The following is a 15,449-nucleotide window of genomic DNA, read 5'->3' on the forward strand; positions in this document are numbered from 1 at the left end:
CATGCGATGCAGTTTCATAGCATTTGACCCAAAGTAGAACTTCTTTCAAAATTAAACTCAATACCCTCAAAGCTTGCTGCTGCTTTGTCAACTAAGTTTACAGGATATTCTAAATCCTTTGTCATCATTTTAACAATGTTCACAGCATCTTCACCATTTGAGTCTAAAGAAACCATTTTGTTTGCTCATCCATAAGAAACAATTTCTCATCCATTGAAGTTTTATCCTGAAATTGCAGGAATTTAGTCACATCTCAAGCTCTGCTTCTAGTTCTCGTTCTCTTATTTCCATATCACATCTGCAGTAACTTTCTCTGCTCAAGTCTTGAACCCTCAAAGTAATCCATGAGGGTTGAAATCAACTTCTTCCACTTAATGCTGATATTCTGACCTCCTCCCATGACTCCCTAATGTTCTTAACAGCATCTAGAATAATAAATCCTTTCCAGTAGGTTTTCAATTTACTTTGCCCAGATCCACCAGAAGAATCATTATTTAGGGCAGCTATGACCTTATGAAATATATTTGTTAAATAATAAGACATGAAAATTAAAATTACTTCTTGATCCATGGGCTGCAGAATGGATACTATATTAACAAGCATCAGAACAATGCTAACCTCCTATACATCTCAATCAGAGCTCTTGGGTGACCATGTGCATTGTCCATGAGCAGTAATATTGTGAAAGAAATACATTTTTTTTCTGAGCAGTAAGTCTCAACAGTGGGCTTAAAATATTCAGTAAACCATGCTGTAAACATATATGCTGTCATCCAGGCTTTTTTGTTTCATTTATAGAGCACAAGAAGAGTAGATTTGAGCCACACGTGGTGGCTCATGCCTGTAATCCCAGCACTTTGGGAGGCTGAGGTGCGTGGATCACGAGGTCAAGAGATCAAGACCATCCTGGCCAATATGGTGAAACCCTGTCTCTACTAAAAATACAAGCATTAGCTGGGCATGGTGGCATGTGCCAGTAGTCCCATCTACTCAGGAGGCTGAGGCAGGAGAATCACTTGAACCCCAGTGCTGGAGGTTGTAGGCAACCAAGATCGGGCCATTGCACTCCAGTCTGGCAACAAAGTGAGACTCCATCTCAAAAAAACAAAAAAAAAAAGAGAGAGAGAGAGAGAAGATTTAGCATCATTCTTAAGGGCACTAGGATTTTTGGAATGGTACATGAACATTGGCTTCAACTTAAAGTTACCAGCTACATTAATCCCTAACATGAGAGTCAGCCTGTCCTCTGAAGCTTTGAAACCAAGCACTGATGTCTACTCTATAGCTCTGGAAGTTCTAAATGGCATCTTCTTTCAAGATAAAGCTGTTTAATCTACATTTAAAAATCTTTGGTACTGTAGCCACTGTTATCAATTATCTTAGCTAGATCCTCTGGTAACTTGTTGCAGCTTCTACATTGGCACTTGGTGCTTCATCTTATACTTTTATGTTATGGAAATGGCTTCTTTCCTTAAACCTTATAAACCAGCCTCTGCTAGCTTCACACTTTTCTTTGGCAGCTTCCTCACCTCTCTCACACTTCACAGAATTAAAAAGAGTGAGGGTCTTCCTCTGGTTTAGGCATTGGCTTAAGGAAACACTGTAGCTGGTTTAATCAATCACTTGTGAATTCACTGGAGTAGTACTTTTAAATTCCTTCAGTAACTTGTTCTTTGCATTCAGAACTTAGCTGTTTGGCACAAGAGGCCTAGCTTTTGGCATATCTCAGCTTTTGACACATCTTCCTCACTAACCTTAATCATTTCTAGCTTTTGATTTAAAGTGAGAAATGTGCAACACTTCCTCTCATTTAAAAGCTTAGAAACCACTGTAGGATTATTAATTAGCCTAATACTAATACTGTTAAAATACTGGGAATAGGGAGGCCCAAGGGGAGGGAGACAGACAGGGAAATAGCAGGTCAGTGGAGCAATCAGAACACACAAAATGTTTATTGATTAAGTTCACCGTCTTATATGGGAGTGTTTCATGATACCTCCAAACAGTTACAATAATAACATCAAAGATCACTGATCACAGATCACCATAGTGAATATAATAAAGAAAAGGTTTGAAATAAGGTGAGAATTACCAAAATGTGACATAGAGACACAAAGTGAGCACGTTATTGGAAAAATGGCACCAATAGACTTTCTCAACACAAGGTTGCCACAAACTCAAAACTTTAATTTGAAAAGAAAACCCCACAGTATCTGTGAAGCATAATAAAGCAAGTGCAATAAAGTAACCTATGCCTGTAGTTTAAAATAATTTAAATAGTATTAGTAATTATTTAGTAATCAGTAAATCTAAAGGTATTGAACAGCATTATTCAATAGAAATATAGTGCAAGCAACAACCTTAAGCCATATAGATAATTTTAAATTTTCTAAAAGCCATATTATAAAGACAAATAGGTGAAATTAATCAATAATATGGTTTACTTAACCTATCATATCCAAAATATTATCACTGCAACATGTAATTGATGCAAAATATTATTGATGAGATGCTTTACATTCTTTTTTTTTTTCCGAGACAAAGTCTCACCCGGTCACCAGGCTGGAGTTCAGTGGTGCCATCTCTGCTCACTGCAACCTCTGCCTCCTGGGTTCAAGCAATTCTCCTGCCCCAGTCTCCTGAATAGCTGGGACTACAGGTGCATGCCACCATGCCCAGCTAATTTTTGTATTTTTAGTAGAGACGGGGTTTCACCATGTTGGCCAGGATGGTCTCAATCTCTTGACCTCATGGTCCGCCGATCTCAGCCTCTCAAAGTGCTGGCATTACACGTATGAGCCACCGGCGTCCAGCCTTGCATTCTTTTTTCATAATAAGTGTTTGAAATCTGGTGTACATCTTACAACACCTCTCAAACTGGACTAGACACATTTCAAGTGCTCAGTATCCACATGTGACTGGTGGCTATGATATTGGACAGTGCAGGGCTAGAAGGATACTCATCAACTATTAGCTCAGGCCACCTCACAGAGATGGCTTACAGCAGGGGTCCCCAGCCCCTGGGCCACCAACTGGTACCAGTCCGTGGCTTGTTAGCTGAGCTGCTCAGCAGGAACTGAGTGGTAGGCAAGCCAACAGTACTGCCTGAGCTCTGCCTCATGTCAGATCAGCAGTGGCATGACATTCTCATAGGAGCCTGAACCCTATTGTGAACTATGCATGTGAGGGATCTGGGTTGCCATCCTATGAGAATCTCATGGCTGATTATCTGAGGTGGAACTGTTTCATCTGGAAACTATCCCACTCCTTACCCCTACTCCCGTCCCACCCTGTGTTAAATTGTCTTCCATGAAATCCATCCCTGGTGCCAAATGGGCTGCTGGCTTAGAGGAAGGCTGGGGGAACTAGTAATATTTTGTTTATATACTTCTACATTGTTGAATATGTAACAATGAGGACACGTCTTTAAAATCCAATAAGTTATGAAAGAGTAAACATAAATCTAATGGCAGGGCGCCGGTGGCTCCGCCTGTAATCCCAACACTTTGGGAGGCTGAGGCAGGTGGATCGTCTGAGATCAGGAGTTCGAGACCAGCCTGGCCAACATAGTGAAACCCCGTCTCTCCTAAAAATACAAAAAATTAGCTGGGCATAGTGGCGTGTGCATGTAATCCCAGCAACTCGAGAAGCTGAGGTAGGAGAATCTCTTGAACACAGGAGGCAGAGGTTGCAGTGAGCTGAGATCACACCATTGCACTCCAGCCTGGGTAACAAGAGTGAGAACCCATCTCAAAAAGAAAAAAAAAATGAAAAGAAAAGAAAAAGAAAAAATCTAATAACCTCAAATTAATGTTCATGTCGCAAAAATACAGAAGCATTCTAATCTGGGACTTAAAAAAAAAAAAACTGGGTTCTATGTCCAAAATAAACCATAGTTCTAGGTTCTTGGGGAATTTCTGTAGAATCTGAGGATGTGGGGGGACCTTCAGAAAGCCCTTTACAATTCCTGGACCTCAGTTTCCCTATATTTAATTTAGGACAGATTGATTCCTTAAGGACTCCCAGCTCTTAAAGTGTATAAGTGTCTACAACTGCATTTCTCCTATATTCCCTCCAAAAATCTATCAATGAATGAGAACTCTCTCCTCACTTCCAGAGACGGTGTGTTTGTAAGCGCGGGGCCAAGTCTCAGGGTCTCCTGAGTCTAAACCTGTCTTTGAAGACATGTTTCTGTCTGCCTCTGGCTATCGATGGTCCCAGCTCCAGTTATACTCTGCTTCCCTCCATGAACTCATGGTGGTCACAAATGCCAAGAGAGCCGAAAAATGAGCCCGGCCGTCTCCTTCTCCCGCAGGAATGATTTGGTCTGAATGCAAGGAAATCTGGGAGGAGGGGCCGCGGGAGTACGTGCTGCACCTTTGGAACCTGCTAGATTTCGGGATGCTGTCCATCTTTGTGGCCTCCTTCACAGCACGCTTCATGGCCTTCCTGAAGGCCAGCGAGGCACAGCTGTACGTGGACCAGCACGTGCAGGATGACACGCTGCACAACGTCTCGCTTCCGCCGGAAGTAGCCTACTTCACCTACGGTGAGTCGCAGGCGTGCTTTCCCCTGCTCCATTCTGGCACTTCTGGGACATGGCCCTGGCGCTTCACCGTGGCTGGTGAATTTGTAATGTAATTTGTAATCATGTGGCCCATGATTTGTGACGCGGCCGACTTTGGCAGCTCCACTGTCAGTGCAGAGCACCCTCTCCACCTGAAAAAAAGCCCTGGTCCCGGAAGTGTAGCCAGCTGAATAGAAGGTGGAATTAGTGACTTTGAGAAATGAATCTTTCTGTGTGAAGGATGAGTTTGTTTCTGAAAGGCCCTTGGGAACATTTCTGTAGCTTGTTTGTTTTTAGGAAACGTCTTGTTTCTGATGTGCATCCAGGAGCACTAAAGGGATACGTATATGCGGAAGAATTTTCCTCCTATGTTGCATCCCTGTGCTTTGTGCAAAAATAAATTCTGGTTTCCCAGTTATTGCTTCGCGGCAAGATAGATTCTTAGGAGATATCTTAATTCTTGCAAACTACAAGGCCTAATAGTTTGAGATAGTAGATTGAGGCTTTAGGAATAATAATAGCAGTTATAATATATATTTATTGAGAACTTACTATATCCCAGAAACTGTGTAGACATTTTATACACACAATTTTAATCCTTGCAAATAGCCCTGCAAAAAGGGGTCCTTCTTTTGTCCCTATTTTAAACATGAAGAATCAAGTTTTTATGGCAGGGCTTATAACGTTTCCAGAAATACAGGATTGCCTTGTATAGCAGGAAATCCTGGCCTGACATGATTTGAAAATCATGCTGAATGGCAAAGAAATTATGTACCCAAGCTTTGGAGTAGAAGAGACCTGGATTCAAACCCTAGTTCGGTAGTTTACTGTGAGATCTTGTTTACTTAACTTTTCTAAGCTTCCATTTCTCATATGTAAAACAGCGGTAATAATATCTATGTCAAAAGGGTTTGCTTTGAGGGTTGAATAAAATAGCATATGTGAAGTGCTTTGCACTCTGCTCTGAAAATAGTAACTGTCCATTTAATGGTAGCAGTTATCTGCTTACTTATTTTAATAGAAGTTATGTCTTACTACTACCTTTTGGGTCATTTCTTGCTCAAAAACTTTAATTTCTGTACTGAAACAGAAAGATGTTGAAGTTGAAGGAAAGGTAGATACTTGTTAACAGTAAAAAGCAGCCGGACACTTAGTAGGCATTTGTTAATGGCAGCTGCAACAACTTGAAGGGATTGAGTGTTGAATGTCCCTGTTACATGAAGCCAGATGGCTCTGGGACCACAGAATCTTTGTGGTAAGATAAAACAATGATTCTGTGGTCAAATACAACAATGATCTGCAGAGGACTGTTCACTTAACACAAAAGTTGGTTAACTGCCCATTTTCATCGTAGATTGTTACATGTAAATGTGGTAGAGAAATCCCCACTGAGAAATCCCCATGGAGGGTCTTGTAGTATTACAAATCATCCATCCACCCACCCCCTGCCATTTTGGGGTTTGGCAAATTCAGACTTTCTTAAAGCAAAATACCTTGGATATTGTGCCCTCTGTTTTGCTCAGGGTTCATCAAGGAAAGATGAGAGAATATTGATACTACATTGCATACTTTTCTTAATACCATGATTCAGACTGCAGTATTGTCCACTTCTGACTTCCGTTGCTTTCTGGGTTGTATTAAGGTCTCACCCAACCCAATGCATAGCACATTACTGCTCTTGTTTTTGTGGTTCACCCTGTGCCCTTGGAAATCCTTCGGATTTCTGGCTTCACTTGTGCTCCAGTTACGGGGCAAGAGAGCCCTCTTGTGGCCAGCTGGACAGTGGCTCCTTCCAACCTCTACAGCAAATAGGCAGATACCAATTTTCCAGGTTGTGATAGAGCAATTTTTTCTCGTGGAAATAGCTCTAAGAAGAAAACAGCATTGTCTAAATCATCACAGTGCTGTTCACTTTACACTCATCACAACTCTTTACAAGTCAGTCCAAATATAATATTTTTCAATAAAAGTCCTGACCTGGTCACCAGGATCTGACAACAGCTAAATCTATCTGAGTAGATTATAAGAGTGTCTTGTTATTGTGACTGAGGTTTAAGATGGTAAGCTAGAGGCTGCAGAAAAAATAACTCGTTTTTGGCTTCTGTTTAACAGGAGAAGTTATGTCTTATTGTATGTTATTCAAATATGTTATTTATCCATAAAAGATGACAGATATATTGGAAAACACATAATTTATTCTGCTTACTAGTCTTTCATGGATTTTTGAGGTATGACCTTGATGAGAACATAGAGTCTATAATGTTATTATATTTACGAATGCAATTTAGAATCATTCCATGAAACTTTGTGGCCTGGCTTCCTTTACTAAAGGTTTCTTACTGCTCTCTATTATTATAATTATTTAACAGAGTCTAGTTTTGCAAATAAAGAGTAAAAGCCTTCCTCTTCAATCTCCCTTGGAATGCCAAGAATTGCTATGTAATATCCTTGCTATCTGCATTTACCAGGTTCTGAAAAGGACCCCATACCCTAAATCCAATCTTAAAAATGGCAATAATGATATCTACTCTACAGGGCTGTTGTGAAAATTACAGCTAATGCAAGTGTAAGTGCTAATTTAGGTTTCTCAATGTTTCTCAATTAACGTTTCACTCCGCATTTCTCAATGGGCCCCTATTAGCTTTTCCAGCAGCACAGTTTTTATGGCACAATCTGTCTGGGGCATTGCAGGACATTAGCATCCCAGTAGTACTCCTGTTCAGTCACTGCGACAACCAGAGACACCTCCACACATTTTCCACGAGAGAAGTGCTGCCCTTGCTTGAGAATCACTGACATCTAATAGACAGCTGATTCATGATAGATGCTGCTCCTTGTACCATTAGAACTGCAATAGGAACACTTTGCAGGTTTGCTCTGCTGCAGAAATACTCATTGGGCAGTTCAGGCCCTTGTGTTCATAGTGACCACAAGCAGAGCCTTCCTAGCTCAGGATCAGTCCTAGGACCCTTGCCTACCTGGAACAGGGCTGTCGTGACAAATTTGCCTGACTGGTCACCACTTTGGGGGCCTTAGCATAATCAGGGAGCAAATATCCCCGCACACAGTACCTAGGAAGCAAAACCCAAGGGTATTTTCTCAGGCAAGATCCTTTCAATTCCTGGTCCCCATGTGAGCTCATTTGTTCTGACCTGTGGTGTAAACTTGTGGTTAAAAGCTTATTCAATCATGTGACAAATATTTATCAGTACTTGCTATGTACCAGACCCTGTGCTGAGCACTTTACATGTATGATTTTATTTCATCCTCTCCACAGTCCCGTGAAATAGATATTATCCATAATTTAGAGATGACGGAAATAAAGCTCAAAAGATAGTTGTCTCTCAGAGTCTTATGGCCAGTAAGTGCATGGACCACATTCAGCCTCAGGGCTGTCTGACTCCAAGTCCATGCTCTTGCCCCTCTCTCTCCTCGTGCTGCCTCCCCAGTGAGTGTGACAGCTCCTGAGCATGGAGCTAAACACTCATGAGAGAGACAGAACAGCAAGTGGCCTGGTAAGTGCCAAGACGTGGGGGGTGCACAGGATACCATGAGAGCACAGACAGAAACTGGGAACCTGCCCAGCCCATGGTGGTGTGGAGAGGGCGGGATCACAGAAGGCTTCCTGAAAGAGGTGACGCCTGAGCAGGATCTTGGAGGAGGATTAGGAATGAATCATACTTCAAAGTGAGATTAGAGTGTTCCAGGCAGATGGTTCAACACATTCCAAGAGGGAAGCTGGCAACTTCTGGGTATTGGGATTAATTTAAGGACAAGGGCAAGAATGGCAAATGATGCGGCTGGAGACCTCTAAAGATGTCTAACTGGTTTCTCTTCCAGAGTAGATCCTGTGCCCCAGTAAGTAACCCAGATTGTTTTCTTTTAGCCAGGGACAAGTGGTGGCCTTCAGACCCTCAGATCATATCAGAAGGGCTGTATGCGATCGCCGTCGTGCTGAGCTTCTCTCGCATTGCATACATCCTGCCAGCCAACGAGAGTTTTGGGCCCCTGCAGATCTCCCTAGGGAGAACTGTGAAAGATATCTTCAAGTTCATGGTCATTTTCATCATGGTATTTGTGGCCTTCATGATTGGGATGTTCAACCTGTACTCTTACTACCGAGGTGCCAAATACAACCCCGCGTTTACAACGTAAGTATGGAAGGGCTTTCACCTGAGGGTCTCCCTGGGCTTCCTGGGAATCCTTGGGAGTCTCCTAAAGGTGCCTTTTTGTAGAGACTGAGGTTTTCTTGCTATTTCTCAAGGTTAAAGGCAACTTTATTCAAGGGTGTCTTAGAGTTCAAGTTCTGGAGTGGAAGAACAGAAGAGCTGAGTTAAATCCTCACTTTGTCCGCTTACATTCCATGTGACCAAGGGCATGTTCCCATTTAGAATGTGTATGTATATATATATATATATATATATATATATATATATATATATAAAACGTGTAGGAATGATATGTTTTCTAGGATTTGACATTTTCAGCACTCAGGAATTACTGTATTTCGTAAATGGAAAGACCACTACTAAAAACAGAATGCCGTTAATAGAATGTTGTCTTTGGTTTCCAAAGTTGATATACTAGAGTGAGTGAAAATAATAGAAGCGAGATATTTCATGGTAAGCTTTGGTATAAAGTTAAGACCGCAATCCACAAGTTATCCCAGGGTAAATGGTGCAGCATCAAGCATGCTGGCGAGTATTCTTGGGGCAGACAGGAAATGGGTTAACATCTTTGAGACTTCATTTTCTCATTTTAAAAATGGTGGTAATAATACCTGCTTCATATGGATGGTGCAGTGATTCAGTGAGATAATGTAACTCACACAGAAAATTCTCAATACATGATAAAAAAAATAGTATTACTATTATTATTGTCTTAGCCTAGGTTACCTAGAAAACAGAACTTTGGGTAAAAGTTGCATGCTAACACTTTATTAGAGCAAGGGAGTGTGATCTAAGGGAAATAAGACTGAAGGAAAAAGGAACGTGAAGAATGGGAAGAGGGGAAGCAAGTACAGAGTGTTGCTGCATGAGACGTGTGAAGTGAGGATGGGGAAAGCAAATACAGGCAGCTGCCCTGGCCACCATCCATCGGAATACATAGCCTGGGCATGATGGACCTCTCCAAGGGGACTGTCTGGAATTACCACATCTCAGAATAGCCCATCAGCCTGAGAAATAGAGAATTTATCATTCAGATCGGTCCCATCTGCTTTCTCTCATTAGTCACTCCATAGGACATTAATTCACCTACACTTCCAGGGCAGCCCTGGGGAAGCCATATCCACCCAGCATGGCGGAAGGTCTGTGAGCAGTTGCAGGCCACAGCTCTCCATGCCTGGCTGGGCAAGCGAGGTCCTGTGCATGGGATCCAGCAAGTCCTGCAGCATCATGTGCCTCTGCAGCAGGAAGGAAGGCTCATGTGAGAGAGGCAGGAGGCATGCAGCCTGAGCATGAGGCAAGACACTGAAATTAGGGTACAGAAGTAGCTGCTGGGGGTGTTCCAGGAGGCCAAGCAGGCCGACTAACACAATGACATGCACTCCCGCCAACCGTGAAGGTAGTAATGGAGCTCTCTGAGCCTATGTCTGCAAAGACCCAAAGCTCCTCCCCTGGGGTGGGGGTGGGGAAGGATGCCAGGTGGTCTCCTGGAGGGCCAGCCATCAGTAATGCTGAGAAGGGTCTAGTGGAAGAGTCTGGAAGACCTGAATATACATTCTAACACAGGCATATGTGGGCTGGTGACCTTAAGCCAAGTCACTTGATTTATCTGAGCCTCTGTGTCCTCGTCTGTAAAATGAAAATAAGATTTCCCACCTTAATCGTAAATACCCTCATGGATAAATAAGGCTGTTTACATAAAGTGCATGAAACACCAAAGTGTTTCCAGTCCATGTCCTGCCCCAGACCCACTCAGCTCCAGAATTTCACCTTGCCTTCACCAAGCTCTTGCCCAGAATCTTGAAAGGAAGATAAGGTTTCAGCCTTGTGAAATCACAGCACAATAGCCAGGATCAATGTAGCTAAGCACTTCCTGACACTTGTCCCCAGGAAGCTCTGAGTGGCCTGGAATGTCAGTTTTCCAGCTAGTAGAAATGGCTCTGAGCCTTGCCACCCAGACTCCCTGAGCAATTTCCAGGTTGTGGCAGGGCCTCATCTTACTCTTCTGAAGAAATCACCCATTAAGGTAACATGCGTTTCTCCAAGAACCAAGTACAACGAACTCTGTGCCACTCAGCTCAGAATCAGGGACTACACTGCCCCACCCAGCTGAAACCACCTAAAACAGTGGGACTCTGGTGCTGTTGAACCATAGAAGCTGTTACTCTCTGAGGCAAAGAAGTAGCTTGTGTGTCACCGAGAACAGGTGCCAGGCCCGATGCTAAGAAATGCACCTAAGAGGTGCTTGGCTCTGCTCCTTGGCCCACATGTTATGTTGGAGCCTCAGTACCCCATGGACAGACAGACTAGGTTTCAGTCTGAGCTCTGCTTCTTCTTACTGACTTTGTGGCTTTGGGCAAGTGCTAAATCTCTTGGACCTGAATTTCTCCAGCTCCAAAATGAGAATACTAACAGAGCCAACTTCACAGGATTATTGTAAAGATCCGATAAGAAGAAATATGATCAAATACAGTACTTGGCATAAAATGAGCCTTTAACAAATAGTAGTGATGATAATGGAGATGGTGAATAATTTATCCTCAGGGAAGAATAAATTGCAGGAAAAGGCACCTGAGTACTGAATTGGTCTATAACATCCCTTCTGGAGAGTGGTCTAGCTTATACACTGTCCACTAGCTCAGGGCAAGCACATTATTGAATCAGCTGGACTACTTTATATCACCCCAATACTTTGTGATTAAATGTTGAAGGAATAGAATAAATTTCAATCATCCAAAAGCAAATTTGCTCTAGATCTGCTAAAGGTAAAACTAAATGTATCCACTCTGCATGGGAGGCATTGTTACTGAACACAGAAAGGATGTCAGCCAATAAACAAAGGCTCTTACCCTCTGTGGTCAGACCCTGGTGTCCCTCCTGTGTTTCTAGCCTAGCATGGTGCCTTGCAAAGGGGATTTGCTCATTAAAGCTTCATGAACAAGATTGAGGGAATAAACAGGAGAAAAGAAGCCAGAGTCAAGGTAGTCAAATAAACAGTAGACAGGGCATTAGACAGGGCGTTTGACAGTGCGGGCTTCTGTCCTGTTCCTACTGCCCAGAGTGCTCTGTGCAATTCCTCTTCCTTCCTCTACAGACAGCCTGTATCACCAGCCCACAGTCCCTCAGTCCCTCAGAAGGTTGGTGCCATGACACACAGGAAAATGACAAAGGGGCCGGGCGTGGTGGTCACGTTTATAATCCCAACACTAGGAGACCGAGGTGGAAGGATCCCCAAGAGTTTGAGACCACCCTGGGCAATATAGTGAAACCTCATTTAAAAAACAACAAAGAAGAAAAAGAAAGAGGAGGGAGGGAGGGAGGGAAGGAGGAGAGATCATGACTTTAGAGTAGGGCTGACCTGGCCACAATTCTGAACTAGATGCAACACAGCTAACCCATAGAGGGAGAAAGGCAAGTGGCCTGGGTTGGTGTCTTTGAGATTAGAAAGAGTCATGGGGAAAAGGAAGAGGAGAAGAAAAGAGCCAAGCAATTGGCTTGTCCCATGCACTGAAAACTGAATGAACATTTCCTGGACATGAGGGGCCCAACCAAAGAGGACCCCAGGCCTTCCAGGATAGGGAAGAGGAGAAAAGGTGGGAGGCAGCAAGCACAGCGAAGAAAGGACAGGAGATTTATCGCCTTGGCAGTTCCTGAAATGGGATGTGTAGCTGTGAATAGGATTTGATTGAACAGGAAAACAGTCAATAGAGCAGTGAAGTGGAGAGAGAAAAGAATGGATTTTTGTAAATGCCATCTTTTACCTTTTGACTGCTCTCTGGAGCATGTCATCCCCACCCCAAGAGATCTTCTTTGTTAATAAAAAAGCCATGTGAGGATAAATGAGACTCAGGCCTTAGGGTACTCAAAGCTGTTCTTGGTGCCAGCCATGCTGATGATGAAGTCAAACAACCTCACTCAGGTGAATGTTTGCTCCAGAGCAGCACATCCCCAGGCCACCCTGCCCAGCTCATAATCTTCCCTTTGGCCCACCCACAGGTGAGTGACCTGTTCTCTGTGGGATTTTGAGCTTGTAGGGTAAGGCAGGGGTCCTCTCATCTGTTTCTATAGACTTGGCAGACCCAATCCTATAGAAGGGAAGTTTGGGTTGGAGCACACTGCAGGTATCCCCCTAGCCCCACTTTTGACCTCCCCTCAACCCCATTCCTGCCATGTCCAAGGGCAGTTGGAGTCTCTAAAGACTGTTCAGGAGTTCACTTTGAAAGTCAGCTGTTAGGAGCCTGCAGGGAGCTTTTCCATATGAGCTCTGGTCACCATAGGGGTGCAGTCCCAGGCCAGCTCACAAAAACCAGTCCCACCATCTTGTAGCACTTTCCCAAGGAGAACAGGTAGAACAGGCATTCTGGGACAAAAGCAAAGAAAAGAAGAAAGATTTCTCTACCAACTGCAGCCCCCAACCCTTAACCAAGCCCTGCCCTATCTCCCAGTGTATTCCAGTTCAAAAATCACATACCTCCCCCAGCCCGGCCACTCCCAAATTCTCATTTTCTCCATCCAGCAGACCTCAATCAAGAGGCTGGAAGAAAATGGATGGATTGAACTTGTTCAGCCCAAGGTGTGAATAAATAGGCAGTATGAGTAGCCATAACAGCTCAGTGGTTCTCAAACCACATCAGAATCACCTGAGGAAGTGGCTAAATGTGGGACTTCCCAGGCTTTTCCTCTTAGTCTAATCACAGTATTTCTGAGTAGGACCCAGAAATCAACATTAGTAAGCCCCTGGTGGGTTCTGGTACAGATGGTGTAGGACCACAGTATGAGAAATGCTAATCTGATCCAACCTCATCATTGCACAATAGGGAGATGGAAGTCACTCTCAGTTCTGTGTACTTCAAAAACAAGGAGCTTGTTATCTTGAGTATCTTATTGGAAGGATTTCAGGCTCTATGCAGGCAACTGTTTTTAAGGCACAACCCCCTGAAGAGGTAGCCAGATCCAGTTGAAGCAAGCCCCAGAGTCAGATCCTATGAGTAGTTCCCAATTTTTCAGCCTCCTTCCACTTCGGAACCAAGAATTCTCTCAAAGGTCTGGGCTATTTTTCACAGCCACTTCTGTGTCCGGTGCTGGCCTGAGGGCAGAAGCATGGAGCTCTGGTCGTCGAGCTGGGGCCTGTCTGGGCATGACAGATAGTACACCTGCTGGCGACTCATTATCTCCAAGCCACTTCTATTAGAAACTGCAAATGACCACAGGCGAGGAAGGATAAGTGTTCAGACAAGGTTTATGCTCTCAGAGTACAAAAGTGAAGTATCCCAAGACAGGCAAGGAAATGGAGAGAAAAATCTCCCGAGAATACACTTCCTTTAATAAAGTCTTTTTAAAAAATTCTCAGTTCAGACTGTTAGGAATTTTGTGATTGGGAACATATTTTTAACCTTATCAATAAAGTCAGTAGAGAAATAGAGTTTGCTTTTTGGAAGTTTGTTTTATAGCCAACTTTGCTGAAATGCACATATTCCATAAAGTGAAGACGTTTCTGCTTAGAGGCTGTATGGAACTGTTGGGGTTACAGGGTTAGAAAAAGAGAAATAAAAGGTCCATGGCTCATAGATGAAATGCTGCTGAGTGACAATGCATAGGAAAAGGGTGCCTAGGCCAGGCGCGGTGGCTCACGCCTGTAATCCCAGCACTTTGGGAGGCTGAAATAGGCGGATCACGAGGTCAGGAGTTTGAGAAGAGCTTAGCCAATATGGTGAAACCCCATCTCTACTAAAAATACAAAAATCAGCCGGGTGTGGTGGCACACGCCTGTAGTCCCAGCTACTCAAGAGGCTGAGGCAGAAGAATTGCTTGAACCCGGGAGGCAGAGGTTGCAGTGAGCCGAGATCATGCCCCTGCACTCCAGCCCGGGGAAGAGAGCAAGGCTCCATCTCAAACAAAAAAGAAAGACAGAAAGAGAGAGAGAGAAAGAAAGGAAGAGAGAAAGAGGGAGAAAGAAAGGAAGAAAAGAGAGAGAAAGGAAAGAAAGAAGGAAAGAAAAAGAAAGAAAGAAGATGAATGCCTTTCTCATACTGTGGCTGGTGATGGTGATGGAATAGCTACACAGAAAATAGGAGGGGGCGGAGGCAATGAGGTGGCCCAGAGCAGGAAGTGAAGTGAAGGGCACTCTAACACAACCCATGGTGGGCCCCTGTCTCCCCTTTGAGTGAACTTGGCCTTCCAGACTTAGTTCTGATTGTAGACTAAACGTCGCTTCTGTTTCTCAAAAGATCATCTCAGCCCATCTTTTCTGTAGGGTGTTGTGAAGTCAGCTTCATAGCATAGCTGGGTTGAGACTTTTCTAATCAAAATAATACCTCTCTTAAGGTTGTTCTGTCTCCCCAGGAATCATTTTAATAGAAGTAGCTTCAGCAATGCTAGGCAAAATTAGAAGCTTCTATTTTCCATGACACTTATGAGAAATTTCCATACTTTATAAGGGAGGGATTCAGGAAGCACTGATTCAGCCCCACCCAGCTTGTCCTTGCCATAGAGAAACCAGATTTCTTTTCCAGCCCTGGGAATTGCAGCTGAGAGAGAGGATCCTTAAGACCCTGCCCACACACCCCCACCCACCATGGACTGTCCCAGCCTGGAGGCTGAGCTTTATATACTTGGCTTAGAGCCAAAATTGAGGCTTCAGATTGTCCTTTTGGAGTCGGTAAAGAACAGGAATCATAATAAAAAATATCAATTTGTTGACCAACTCATGACAGATA

The 15,449-nt window shown here is 43.6% G+C and overlaps 1 protein-coding gene across 4 annotated transcripts in view; it reads left to right on the forward strand.

Moving 5' to 3' along the window:
- Nucleotides 1–15,449, forward strand: part of TRPC7 (transient receptor potential cation channel subfamily C member 7) — a 155,899-nt gene that overhangs the window by 104,523 nt on the left and 35,927 nt on the right. For all 4 annotated transcript variants that reach the window (XM_037728659.1, XM_037728658.1, XM_037728660.1 and 1 more), the window contains 2 exons: nt 4,316–4,549; nt 8,454–8,718. In XM_037728659.1, the coding sequence (XP_037584587.1) occupies nt 4,316–4,549; nt 8,454–8,718 (499 nt within the window). The remainder of the gene's footprint in view (nt 1–4,315; nt 4,550–8,453; nt 8,719–15,449) is intronic.

This window comes from Cebus imitator, unplaced genomic scaffold, assembly GCF_001604975.1.
Source record: "Cebus imitator isolate Cc_AM_T3 unplaced genomic scaffold, Cebus_imitator-1.0 Scaffold274, whole genome shotgun sequence".
Lineage (NCBI taxonomy): Eukaryota > Metazoa > Chordata > Mammalia > Primates > Cebidae > Cebus > Cebus imitator.